The sequence below is a fragment of the Orbicella franksi genome, chromosome 9 (genome assembly GCF_964199315.1).
Source record: "Orbicella franksi chromosome 9, jaOrbFran1.1, whole genome shotgun sequence".
NCBI classification, from domain to species: domain Eukaryota; kingdom Metazoa; phylum Cnidaria; class Anthozoa; order Scleractinia; family Merulinidae; genus Orbicella; species Orbicella franksi.
This window is the reverse complement of record NC_138153.1, coordinates 26,320,979-26,334,485: the sequence shown is the minus strand read 5'-3', so window position 1 is coordinate 26,334,485 and position 13,507 is coordinate 26,320,979. Positions and strand designations below refer to the sequence as shown.

The window sequence follows — 13,507 nt, the reverse complement described above, 5'->3', positions numbered from 1 at the left end:
GGGTTGCGTTATCGTTCATACTATCGATGTCATTCCTAGAAGTTTTTGTAAAACAGCTATATTTCCTTGAAATACAAATGGTTTGTTTCGTTTTATTCCTGTGCGAAATATCGTATTCCAAACTCACATCTTGTAAAAGTATAGACTTGTCTCAAAAACGGAAATTGTTTGAAATCATCAGGTGTTTAATTTTTTAGTGTTTTTAGTTTTTGTGTTTCTATTCATACGTTCGTCCTATTATTACCATACTGACTCGTTTTATGACAGTTTACCTTTGATGCAAGTGAATACATGAAATATCATTTATCTGAACTGCGGAGAAAGATATGAAGACATGATTGATCATCGCAATCAAAACCCAACAGCCTGAAAAAAATTAATCTGTGACCAGCTCCCAGTTGGCTTGATATTATAAAAGAATAAAGGAATATCACACCTGAATTAAAGAAAACTTTCTGCTCACAGTAGTCACTCTAGTGCAATTTGCTCAACAAAATTTTGAATTTTTTTCCTTGATTCAGTCTGTGATCCGGTCCATGATGCGATCCGTGATCCGATCCGTGATCCGATCCGTGATCCGGTCCGGTCCGATCCAGATTTTGTCGACGCCGGTTCTTTGGGCTGCCTTGTGTCATCATTCATTGTGTATTGAATCCGTAATCATTCTCCCAAATTTATTTATAATTTTTAAGTCAGGGCAAATCTTGTGGATATGTATGTATGTATGTATGTATGTATGTATGTATGTATGTATGTATGTATATGGGATGACACGTGACAGACCTCTGGAGCTTATTTTGCCCTATAGGTAGACTGGGTACTAGTACTAGTACTATTTAACAATTAGACCCGTAGCCTGCAAGGGCTACGGGTCAATAGCCCATGAGGCGAAGCCGAATAGGCTATTGACCCGTGGCCCTTGAGGGCGAAGGGTCTAATTGTCGGACAGAAAAGGTAATGATAAAGTTAGCAAATGCAAGTTGAAGAAATATTTATTTGGGAAAAAAACGAAAGAAAACGTCACGCTCGATGGCGCCAATTTCGCTACTCGAGGACTATTACTAATAGTCCCCTAGTAGCGTAGCCAATCAAAATGCAGGATTTGCATTAGTCCACTAGTTGGGTGATACTAATTCGAGTTATCATCCATTTGTTATCTGTTTGTTATCGCTTTAAACGCTTCATGAAAACCATTTCAAGCGTTAGGCGAAGCGTCTTACATTACAATCAAACTGTTCAAATGGCTTTTGCAACTATTCATAATTTCTTTGCATCTGTTAGAATGGAAAGAGGTATCAGTTAAGAAAATCTAAGCATCTGTTAAAACAGCAAAAACTATGGTATGTGATGTCCCACTTTGTTTAATATTATAACAAACATACCTTTCTGGTAATCAGTGACCTGCGGTCTATTTTGTGTTGAATCATACTGAGGTTGTGGACAGTATATTTCTAGCTTGAGAGGCATGTCAGTCGTCATCTGAGGACTGACATTTTAGGCTATGAGCAAACTTCCCCCACCCTGTCCAGGAAAAGTTTTTACTCGCGTCACGTGAGCAGGGATTGGGAAGGTAAAACTGGTAAATGAGCCTATGGCCCATGTCATTGGAAAGTTATAGGTCATTCATAACAACTTCAGGCCATTAGGGTAAATAAATGGACCATAAAAAAATTGTTGTTGTTTCATACTTTTTACGCATGTTTTGAACACATGTTTGTGATCTAGAAGGTCCTCATGTCTCGTCATGCTGCTTGTTTTAAATGTTTTATATTTGGCGGTCATAGTACAACTGTTCTTCTTGCCATGTTTTAAGCAGACCTTACAGTACACAGAATCCCCCTCAGGGTTAGTAAGTAAGCAAAGGCAACAAAGTTAGCCACTTACTTTGAAATTTTTGTTCATCAAAAAACTAGAAGGCTTGGAAGCTTTGAACTCGTTTTTAGGATCACAATTCGTTTTGGTGGACTCGGCGTTCGTAGTGCAAAACGGCAACAATATCCGAGTCTTGTCCAATTTCATAACTTTTGCTTTCAGAGGCTCATTATTTTGGCTAATTACAGCATGCAAAACATATTCAAATCAGCCGATTCTATCGTTGAAAACAGAAAGCACATACATGGATTGAGCAAGAACCACAACGCAAGAACCACAAACGTTCTTATAATGTCGATTAAAGAGCAAAGGCATCGTGATTTCTTGCGTGTTTATTCGTTATTACACTGAAAATTTCAAAAATGAAAATCCGTTCCACAAAATAGTGCATATTTTATCAGCTGTTTCACGGCTGGGGAACATTGAAGGCCCGGTGAGTACTTTCTGAATGCACCATTTCATGGCTTTATGTGCCATATGCTCATGGCGCAGGTCCATCCCGATCCCTGCGTGTGAATTGCATGTAACAGTTCGGAGTGTGTTTGCGCTATTGAACAAGTTTGATTGTCTACCGTATTTTAATGATAGTAAATCATGTTTCTTCAAAATAATTTGTGACTGCTGGTTACTTCGTTTATATCGATGGAATTTGGTTGGAAATGTTTCTGGATTGGCATTGCATACAATGATGACTTCAACGAAACAAACACGGGCAAAATTGTGTTTTTGTTTTCTTGACAATTCAACATCCAAACAATTTCCAACCTTAAGTAGTTATTCGTGTGCTTTGAAATATATCATTTATCCAATTTTCTGACGATTAATTAGAATCATTCTTATTGCTTTAGAGACTTTCAAGCGCTCATGGTTTACTGACTGCGTGCTAAGTCAGTGACCCTTTGATCGAAAAGTTGACTGTTTGAAAAGTTTGGCTAACCGTTCAAATGCTTGAAGTTTATCCGTCTGAACACATAAGCTAACCGACATTTAATTAAACACTTGAAGTCATCCAAACTCACCAGGCAAAAATGACATGAATGTAAGGCTATTTAATATATCTTGAACACTATATTGTTACATTTTAAAGAATCTGCATATATTTACATGTACTGTATCGTTCAAGTCAAGTGGCATATTAAAATAAAATAATGTACATAGGAATCTGTGGAAATACATGAGATAAATCACATAGCAACAGCAAGTCGAAAGATGTATGGATTGTCTTGCAATTTAATGGTAACTAAAGTGAAATACAGCATTATGTTTTAAATTGTTATGAACTGCAGAATATGCATTCTGTGATGATATACACTGTCCTGGAGGAAAAAAAATTGCTGTTAAGTCGGGATATTTTATTAGTTGGTGAAGTGTAAAGATCACGCTGCAGCCCAGCAGGGTCAGAAACACAGCAAGTGGTACAGGTCATTTAAAATAGTGACCTCAAAATGATATAGTGTTGAGAAATCTCCTTTTTAAATCCCTCTAAAAAGGAATGAGAGAGAAATCATCAAGCCAAAATGAGAATGCAATCACACATGCACAGGCCATGGCACTGTCCCTTAATAATAGCAATAATTAAATGCTTTCATTGGTAATTTTTTTTTATAAACATTCCTAAATTGCAACACATTTCACACAGAGAAATAAAGTTTACATAACCAAAGAGATAGAAAAAAGTGCTGGCATATCACTTTGAATGATTGATTCTCTGTCTATTGTATTATTGATTGTCGCTGTATATTTATTTTCCATTAGTGATGAGCACATGTGATACACAGCTGTCACTAAAGCACTTGAATGGCAGGGAGTAATTTTGGAGTTTACAAGCTAATTCCTCTGCCTTTTAGAACTGTTGCCTTGTGCAGTAAATACATTTCCTTTGCATTCTGAATGAATTTTAAAATATTTTATTTGCTTTACAATTTCATTTCAGATTCTATCATGGAAAATACCAGAATGGCTGCTGTAAAGTGTGACCAAAAAAGCTCAATAATATCAGTTACTTGGGTGAGAAAATCTTGCAATATCTTTATTAAATATATACTTCTACTAACAGTGTTTGACATCTGTTCAGGTTTGTTTACAGCCACTAGGCAAGTAACTGTTTCAAACTTGACTACTGTGGCTTGGAGCTTAAAGCCCAACCTTACCAGACTTACTTTCTTGCCTGATTCTTGAGGCCTACTCGACCATCCTGAAGGAGTGTTTACATTAGTCTTCACCAACCTTAAGTCAGTTGCAGTACATTGTTTACTAGTAGTAGTCAAAGATTATGAGTGCGTTCGACGCCGTCACATTAATATATATTAACCTTATGATTTCACTAGCTGACTCTCAACCTGTGTTTATTGCTAAAATCAACATTAATTCTTTTTATCAACAATGGAGGTTTTACAGACAGATAAAATCATATATCATAGTGTCAAAGTCCATGCCAGTCAGCTGCATAAAATACGATTTGTTGATACAATGCGTGACGGCACCTGTTTCCATAGACTCACAAATATTTACATTAGGCTTCTAATTTCATGTTAAATATTTTCACATAAACTATTAATGTTAAAGCATAAAACCTTTTTTGTAACAGTATATTTTTTACGTACATTATTCTAAACCAGAAGCACAAATTTAAACAATTTCAGTTACAATGGCGTGTGCGTTTGTCGTAAACAAACTCTGTACGACTGATTCCAATGAGCGACTTTACAACACCAGGCTAGTTATTGGCATATCCCTCAACGCTTCTAAAAACGAAGCGTATAGAAACATTTGTGATAATACATTGTTTGTGGCTAGTCTTACGCAGCTCGTTTTATCACACAAATTCACGAGTGAAAATTGACAATATAGTTGACAGTTGTCAATTTTCACTCGTGAATTTGTGCGGTCGGGAATCCTTATGCGATATACATGTAAGGCGAGATTGCTGTCATCATTTTGTTAGCGAACAGGACTTTGGGCGCGATGCCCAACGAGTTTGCCAAGCAGAAAGGTCTCTGATGAGTCCCTTGGCTGGGACGAAACGAGCTGCGTAAGACTAGCCATGAACAATATGTTATCACAAGTAACTGTCAACTTTATCGTCGTATAGAAACAGAAGAAACAATTCAAATTTAATGAAATGCAAATGAGTGGCCCGATATTCTACAGTCAAGTCTGGATCTAATGCCTTTAGAGTACTTTTTCACCGACAATATTTGACCGGATAAAGACCAAGCTATTTGTCACGACTGGAGCTAATCAACAAAATAATGCAGCCAATCAAACTATAACCGTTTGAGACCACGGTTAGCATCCCAAAGCCAAGGCGATTCAAAGTTGTGGTCGTGAATGTACATGTGTAAAATTAACTACAAACCATGAGGTAATCTTTAGATATCCACTTTACAATGCTCAGACTTGCTCATACTACAACAAAAATCACGACACAATGTGCATGATAGTCTTTGCACATGACGTATTACATCATTTAAAATGGAGCAGAAAATGCAGATGTTCAATTAAAACATGTCAAAAGAAGTAACCCTTGACACCACAGGACACCCAAGATTATGAACTGTGTTCTGCGAATGCGATAATATTGCAATGTGCAGTACCTGTACATGATGAACTCAAAGTCACTGAAGAATTAATTAAGAAAGACAACTTAGATGAACTTGCTTTCATAAAAACTCTTTTAGCAAGCTTCCTCGAAAGGTCACAATAAAGTTTTAAAGGAAAAATGCTGGTTACTTTTAGATACATGTAGCAGCCTTTCCTTGCTATGATAATCATTGCTATTGGTTCAGCTTGTTGTACATGTATGTGTTAATTTCATTGCTTATCATAGCACTAAATAATTTCTCCTTTATAAATTATTCAGGTTTAAAAGAAGTTTGATAGTACAGATGGTTTCTGTTCTCTCAGCTGTTTGTTCAGTTTGGGTGTGTTCAGCCTTCTTTTTTTTTGCATTCATTTGCCTGTTCATTCAGTTTGGTTGTTTTCTTTTTTGGGGGGGGGGGGTTGGGCATCTGTTTGTAGCGTGTACGCATCTGTCTGTGCTTTCGGCGATCTGTTTGTTTGGTTGGGTTGTGTTTGCCCGGCGTTTGTTTGCTTTGTGCTCATTTAACTGTTATTTCTCAGCTGTTCTTTCAATTCTTATTGTTTGGGCTTGATCATCTATCTCATATTCATACTCATATAAAAGTTCCAGAATGTATTAAGAGCTAGCAAGTGTCAAAGCTCCTTTGTTTTAATATCGGAAAACCCAACCCCACAGCGAGGGAGGCTTCCCTTCACTTATTGTTAACAAAGCATAAAGAAGATAGTTTAGTTTCTCCCAAACTCCCTACCCATAAGCTCTGGCATGCCCCCTTTCATTTCTGTCACCCTTGCCGAGCCCCTCTCCTACTGCCGCTCACTGGTTTTCCTCTTCAGTGTAACTGAGTCATTTTTCTAAATAATTTATCTCTTGTCTTATTGGCTTGATACATAATTTGAAATCAAAAATTAACTGTTTGAGGCTATTGAGATGCAATATATGTTTTGCTGTGCAGGTTGCTTGCACTGCACTAGTATAAGACTGTACAAGAGCCATTTGTCCCTAATTAAGTTAAATTGTTTTAAAAATTATTTAAATAATATTTATTTTTATTTATTTCAGTTTCCATCATCAAATGTACACGTACCATACTAGGATAGTTCCTGTTAAGCTTACAATGAAGAGTTCAATAATAACAGTTGCCCAGGTAAGGAAATGTTTTATGTTTTGTGAAAAATACATCTATACAAGTATATTACTTTTCCTAGTGCCAGAGATTATCTGTCATGTTACTTCTAGTTGTTGAATTGAAAAAGCCATTGCAGCAGTTGAAGCAAGTGAGAGAAAAAACCCCTGTTGTAACAATGACTTTTAATCTCACTTTCAAGTACAAGTACATGTAGTGAAGTTTTTAGATAGCTGACATAGTGGAAAATAATATTTCTTGGGGGTATGACTTGAATACTTGTCATTAACGTGCTTGGTGGAGTAGACCAAGTTAATTGTTTTGGGCAAATAAGTTTTCCATTTACCAAGGTGGTGAAGATTGGTCAGTGGTTAGAAGATTTGACCCTATCTGTAGCATCCAACACCCCCTCCCCTGAAGGGATCTCAAGAGGGGTCAAGGGTGATAAACATTTTACCCACATATCCATGTTAGCACATATTTTCTGAAGGAATGATGAGTTATAGTGGAGTTCAACTTTTAAACAACTTTTATAAACCAACCTTTTGAATTACAAGTCAATGAAATGGACCTATACAGACAGAACAAAGGTGAATGATTCAAAGCAATATTGTTTCTTTTTTTTGCAATAATTAAATTGACTCAACTCAAGAATACATGTAGATTTAAAAAATACCCTTTTAATTTTGAAACTGCTAAAGACAGATCTATGGCAAACGTTGTAGTCATTTGTGGTAAATATTATTTGATTTCTAAACTTCACTGATAACTTGTCATATTTCCTACGGAATGTAGAACACCTCCTCAGATCATGTTACATGTAATTCATTCTTCATACTAAAATAGTATTTGGGTATGACACGCCCCCCACCCACCCACCAACCCACCCCGGCTCAGCCCCACTCTCCTCCCGCCCTAGAGGAAGTTATTCTGGGCCCCTCTTAATACTTTCTGACAGTTGTTACACCAGAGCAGCCACTCACTTCAGATCCTATTGAAAGAACTGTATTCCTGTTCTCCCTGGATGAGATGCTAGTCCATCATAGGCGGCCCCCAGTTTTATGTACTTGCCCCGCCTTGTTCCTAGAATTAGTGGGTGACTGAAACAGAGCTAGCCTCCTACCCAGATGTTCTTCAGGCCCGTCACTTAATCACGCTCTTCATGCAAGATTGCGTGACAAGCCTACATAGCATCTGCATAGAAGACCTGAAGTAGCCATTTGTACTCCTGGGCCTGCTGAGACAGGCTTTGTTTAAAGTGTTTGGCCAGGTTCCTTGTGTTAAGAATCAGTAAGCACACTATGCCAGCCATTAATCATTTGATCTAAATCTTGCTGTTCCTTCTATTTTTCAGTTGGAGACAAATCAGGACAAGGCAAGGAGAGGATAAACACCATGTACCATTATTCAAGATATTGACAATTTTATTGCAATTTAGGACCCAGGTAAACATGTGCTCTTATGCATTTATCAACCCAAACCGTAACCTGGCTCAGATTCTCCGAGAGGGGGACTCCCAAATAAAAAGGACGGGGGGTGCTCATTGGAAATATTGAAAAGACCCCCTAAGAGGTACCAAGGTACTGTTTTTTTGTGGGCGTGGCTTGAAGTTTTTTTACCCCTAAGAGGTACCAATTCTAAAACAACAAATTATCTCGTGTTGTATTTTTTCGGCTCAATACCCTAAAAGGTACCACAAGAGCTCTTGATGTGGACCTTTTGAGGCTGAACACCCTAAGAGGTACCATAACCGTTTTCAACCCCAAAGGTAGACGGGCACCCTGTCCTAGATTTATATGGGAGTTACCCTGGGGCTGAGTTACCCCTGGGAATTTACTTGATTGTTACCCCCACATCATCAACAACTTAATTACTCTTTTTACTCAGAAAATGTCATTTTCTGAGTGTAGGTAGGACATTGACTTTTACTCCTTCACTCGCTCCTTCCTTCCTTCCATCGATTCGTGTTAACTTTTTAATGAATCCGCTAACCATGCATAAAGCTTTCGCAGTCGCTTGCGTTCCTAAATCAATAGTGTGGTAGTTGATGTGTAGTTTCTCTTTCGTAAATCGACAGTCGAAAGTATATTTCTGTTTCTGTGTGTGCTTAAAAAAAATTTAAACTCTCACTGGTCAGCCAGTTCAATGGAGGTTGAAAAAACGGTCGGTTGTACACAGGTCCAATGGACTGATCATATCGATTGACGGGACACAAGTTACAAATACGGACTCGCGTTATTCGGTTGTAAAGACAGATCGTAATGGCTTTTCTTCGTAAACCTACGTAACACTGGTAATAATTCAGGGCACGAGAAAATACTTTTGTCGGGCTAGCATATTTTGAGTTTGAAATCGAAATAATTTAAAGTGCCTATGAAGTGAAAAGTTTTTTACAAGTGAATATATGAAAGACCATATATTTGAACTGCGGAGAAAGATATGAAGATATGATTGATCATTGCAGTCACACAACTTAAGCAGTTATGAAATTAAAGCCTGAAAAAAATTCAGGCCTGAACGGGATCCGAACCCATGACCTATGCGATACCGGTACAGTGCTCTACCAACTGAGCTATCAAGCCAACTGGGAACTGGTCACATTGTGAGTGCGTAATAATATACCCGTAGATGATGAAGAATACAAGTGAATATATGAAATATCATATATTTGAACTGCGGAGAGAGATATGAAGACATGATTGATCATCGCAGTAATTCACACAAGTTAAGCAGTTGTGAAATTAAAGCCTGAAAAAAAATTCAGGCCTGAACGGCCCTCTTCATCATCTAGGGGTATATTACGAACTGACAATGTGACCAGCTCCCAGTTGGTTTGATAGCTCGGTTGGTAGAGCACTGTACCGGTATCGCAGAAATCATGGGTTCGAATCCCGTTGAGGCCTGAATATTTTTCAGGCTTTAATTTCACAACTGCTTAAGTTGTGTGGATAACTGCGATGATCAATCATATCTTCAGAAAAGTTCTTTGGCGTTTTTCTGTCGCTTGTTATATCTACTTTTCGAAATTGCTAAAAGCGAATAATGTGGAAGAAAGAAAAATCTGACTTTTTGCCAACCGAAAGTGGGTCCATTTTGCGCGCAGCCGAAACGAATGTATTACAAGGTCGTGACGTAGGAAATTGTTTAGACGACTTCATCGCAACTTTCCGGCTCTTGTACGTTGGAACTTTCACTAGAGGATATATATCCATCACTATCTGACATTTTACTTGCAAAAAAATGGCGAACTTCGAAGAAATCTTCTATAATAATTCACGTAGCTACAGAGGCGAAGTGGGGTAAACAAATCGCTGGAACAATTTCCTACGTCATCGCTTGTAAATTCATTGCCAGTCTCCGGACCCACTGTTTTGCTATAATGAGCTCACTTTGGGCGGCAAAAAGGAGGATTTTTCTCTCTTTAACATTATTCGCTTTTGGCAATTTCGAAAAGAAGACATAACAAGCGACAAAAAACACGCAAAAATATTTTTCACTTCATAGCCAAACTTAATCTACTAGACGAACTGCCGAATGATCAAAAGCTTCAGATAATACTTTTAAAGACAGGAAACGGAAAGAGCCGTCGGGAAATAGTTCATTGTCATAGAAGTGTGCATTGATTAAAAAAGGAAAAAGAAAGGGAAAGGAAACATGAAAGAAAAAAGTATTTGCTCAGTTTGGGATTTGAACCTGGAAGTATTGCCCGAGAGACAAGTTACACATTCACCGCGCCCTAGATGTACAGGAATGTGTATCAGGAGTAATTATGAAGTGGGTATGGATTGAACCGTTGATTTATACGGCAGTTCCTCTTTTTTATCTTTTTTTTGTAGCATTCGATCTAATTTTTGAAGATGTTACAAACAGTAAACAAGCGCGTCCACCGAAGGGAATAAAATGGAAATAAAAATAAAAAACAAGAAAAAAGAGACATTAAGTCTCCGAGTGGTCATCGAACTTGCGGTCGTCTGGACTCTGATTTGAGGAGCGTTAATGATCTCCACAACACCACTCAATACGCATGTAATTGTCAAACGGATATTACAGCTTGTGCCTAATTTCTAATTTACATTTGAATACTGCAAGATCTTTTATGAATAAGTTAATGATATATTGACAGTTTTCAGGTAAATAGGATAAATTATGCTCTAAATTGTGCGTTTGCTGTTTGACAAAATTTTGCTGCTTTCAGAAAGGTACGATGGGAAATGGTTCGTGGTCGTCGCCTTTCGTGACGACGAGATTTCCTCGGGAGCGTTTCAGTTAATTTTGCTAGTGGTGGGAAGGGTAGAAGAGAAATAGGTAACGAGCATCCTTTTCTCAGGATTTGTTTAATCTGCTTTGTTAATTTCAACAGATCTATACACCCTTCATCATTTCTTTTTCTGGCTGGTGGAATTCGTGAAAAAATGTATTTTACTAGAGCTTAGGGAAGTTTTATTTTGTATTCAAGTGACAATGTAGACGTGATAGGCATTTGGGAAAGTTTTGTAGTCAATATTTAAAACAATAGAGCGCCTTTTCCGTGTTTACATAGCCTCATCTAAACACGATGAAGGTAGGGAGAATTCGAGACAGTTAAACAAACCCGTGAAGTTGTCGAGGGATTGCATAATTTTCGAGAATTCTCCCAACCCCGCGAGTGTTTAGATGAGGCTATGTAAACAAGGAAAAAATGCTCTATTGCTTTTATAAAATAATTCTCAAAAAAACGCGCGAATCTAAAACGTCACAACCGTGTTTACATACTTTTATCTAAACACATCTATCGACCAATGAGAGCGCGTGTAGTAGCTCAGTTATTTTATAATTTGGTATTTTGGTTTCCTTGCTTCCTCTAACAAAATTTAGCCTTACTGTTACTAAGTATTCAATGTGTCTCGACGAAGATTCCTTCTTAGAAGTCACGCGAAGAATTGAAGTGGTCAACCACAACATATTATTTGTGGTTTTGCTTATATCCTTTCCTGTTCCTTAAAAGTTTTAAGAGGTCAAAGCAGTGAGCAGGCGCGTCCAACAACAAAACAGGACGAAAAAAAAAAGTCCTGAGCCGTAATTGAATCTGTGTTGATCTAAACTGTAAAGCGAGAATGATCTCCACTACACCACGCAGGATTTGTGCAATGTTATCACAAAACTGAATCAAAACTTGTTGTGTTGTTCTTCCTTTTATTACTGCATGCAAGATAGAACTTTTTCATAATTTTGTTTACTACGATGAAATCATAAAAGTGGTTATCAGAATTTAGAATCGACGATAAATTTTGCCGTATATACTGCGTTTGTGCCAAAGACGATGATCTTGTCTCTTGGTTTTGTTAATAAAATTTTCAGCTTTTAAAAAGTGCGATCAGAAAACATGGGTGCCAGTTAATTTTCCTGAAACGTTCGATTCACGTGCAGCTGACAATGTCATCATGACGCATGCGCTCCTTCCACCGTCCGCTGTACCCATTTTTATGTCAAGTCATTCCTTTGTTTTGCGCTTTTAGGACCTGCTTTTAACCTAACGCTTTGGAATTAGCTTCTTTTACTTTTGTAACAATTAAGTTAAAACGTATTTGTTGTTGTTGTAGCAAGGCCTTTTTCAGTAATGTTCTTGAGCGTGTGAAGAGGGTGGGGGTGGGGGAGGTGCAAAAAGATTATCTTCCACTGCGTGTATCTTGAAAATTCTAAACGTTAGACAAATCAAATGAACCTGGCGTTTAATTCAAATCGCGTGCAGTTATCACGTCATATCCGGCCAAAAAGAGATCATACATCTTGGATCCGCCATCTTGGATTCATGGTATATTTTAGGAAAAAGGAAAATCTAAGGACGTGAAGTCACGTTATGTTCCCCATAACCGTGAAAAGTCACGAAATTTGGCCACTTCTGATACTTAGCTCACATTTTGTGTGGATCGGCCGGATTTTTAAAACCTGTTAGGCTGACCAGTTTAGAAAGTTAATCTTGTTTGTTTGTCACCTTTAACAAAAACGCCCGGGAATTTGTTTGTAATGAAGCTATGGTTTTGTCATTTAAATCCATAGAAGTAATTTTCGCTAACGTTATGTTTCATAGCGAGAATGTGGCAAAACGTAATAATATTTATAAACTAAATATAATGATATAAAATAAACATAGGCAATATTGCAGTAACTGAATGCTGAGAAGTTGTTTTCATTTATTCCAGGTATGACGCTTCTCTGGGTGGGAAGCTCAAGATGAATTGATCATACACCATGGATGATGGCTGAGACTGACTAGCCGATAGGCTTTTTATGTCTACCGAATAGTGTATGTACCAGTGATGGGTTAGATATCTCTTACTGCTGAGAAATAGATTTTGGAAGCGGACTTTGTGACAAACAAAGGAGTCTTGACACGATAGTGAAATTAGCTACCAAAAGAAGGAAACTTGAACGCCGTAGTAGAAAAAAACGAAGTTTACAATTACCATAGCAGGAATAAGGGTGGTTAGGATTGGGAAAGACTTCGACCGATAACATTTTAAATCTGCTCTGTCTCTGTCACGCAACGCTACGCTATCGGGAGAGAGGGACCCTGTCTCCCTAGAGCGTAGCATTGCGTGACAGAGAGATGACCAGAACTGGACTATTCAAATCTGTAGATGTGCATATGTCATGTGTTTCTGAGGTAACTCCGATCAGTACTAAAACTATATCATTTCTCGTCATAATTATTTTTAATTCTCAATTTGTAGTTCTTTGGAAATCTCCCACTTTTGTTAGTTCTTCGTTTCTCCCGCAACATGAAATAGTGGTGATGTAAGCTAAGAAAGACAAAATCGTCTGTTTACATGAGGAAAGTTATTCCTTACACTGGCTACCGAAAAAATTAGGGTTTCTTTTAGCCTGGTTAAAACTGGCAGGATAAAATTAATGTCGAATATATTTTTCCTGCGGTGCAAGTTTCACTGGCT

General features: G+C 37.8%; 1 protein-coding gene and 1 long non-coding RNA gene across 4 annotated transcripts in view; both read left to right on the top strand.

Moving 5' to 3' along the window:
- LOC145498197 (uncharacterized) overlaps positions 1-13,507 on the top strand; it is a 358,759-nt gene that overhangs the window by 95,391 nt on the left and 249,861 nt on the right. The window contains exon 4 of one of the 3 annotated variants that reach the window (XM_081478098.1): positions 12,758-12,824. The exons of the other annotated variants lie outside the window; for them this stretch is intronic. Coding sequence (XP_081334224.1) covers positions 12,758-12,792 — 35 coding nt within the window. The 3' untranslated portion in view covers positions 12,793-12,824. Of the gene's footprint in view, positions 1-12,757; positions 12,825-13,507 lie in introns of those variants that run through there. 3 annotated transcript variants of the gene reach the window in all.
- Positions 3,804-8,539, top strand: LOC145498214 (uncharacterized). Its single transcript, XR_014050833.1, has 3 exons — positions 3,804-3,879; positions 6,515-6,599; positions 7,933-8,539. It is a non-coding gene; the product is annotated as an uncharacterized LOC145498214 (long non-coding RNA).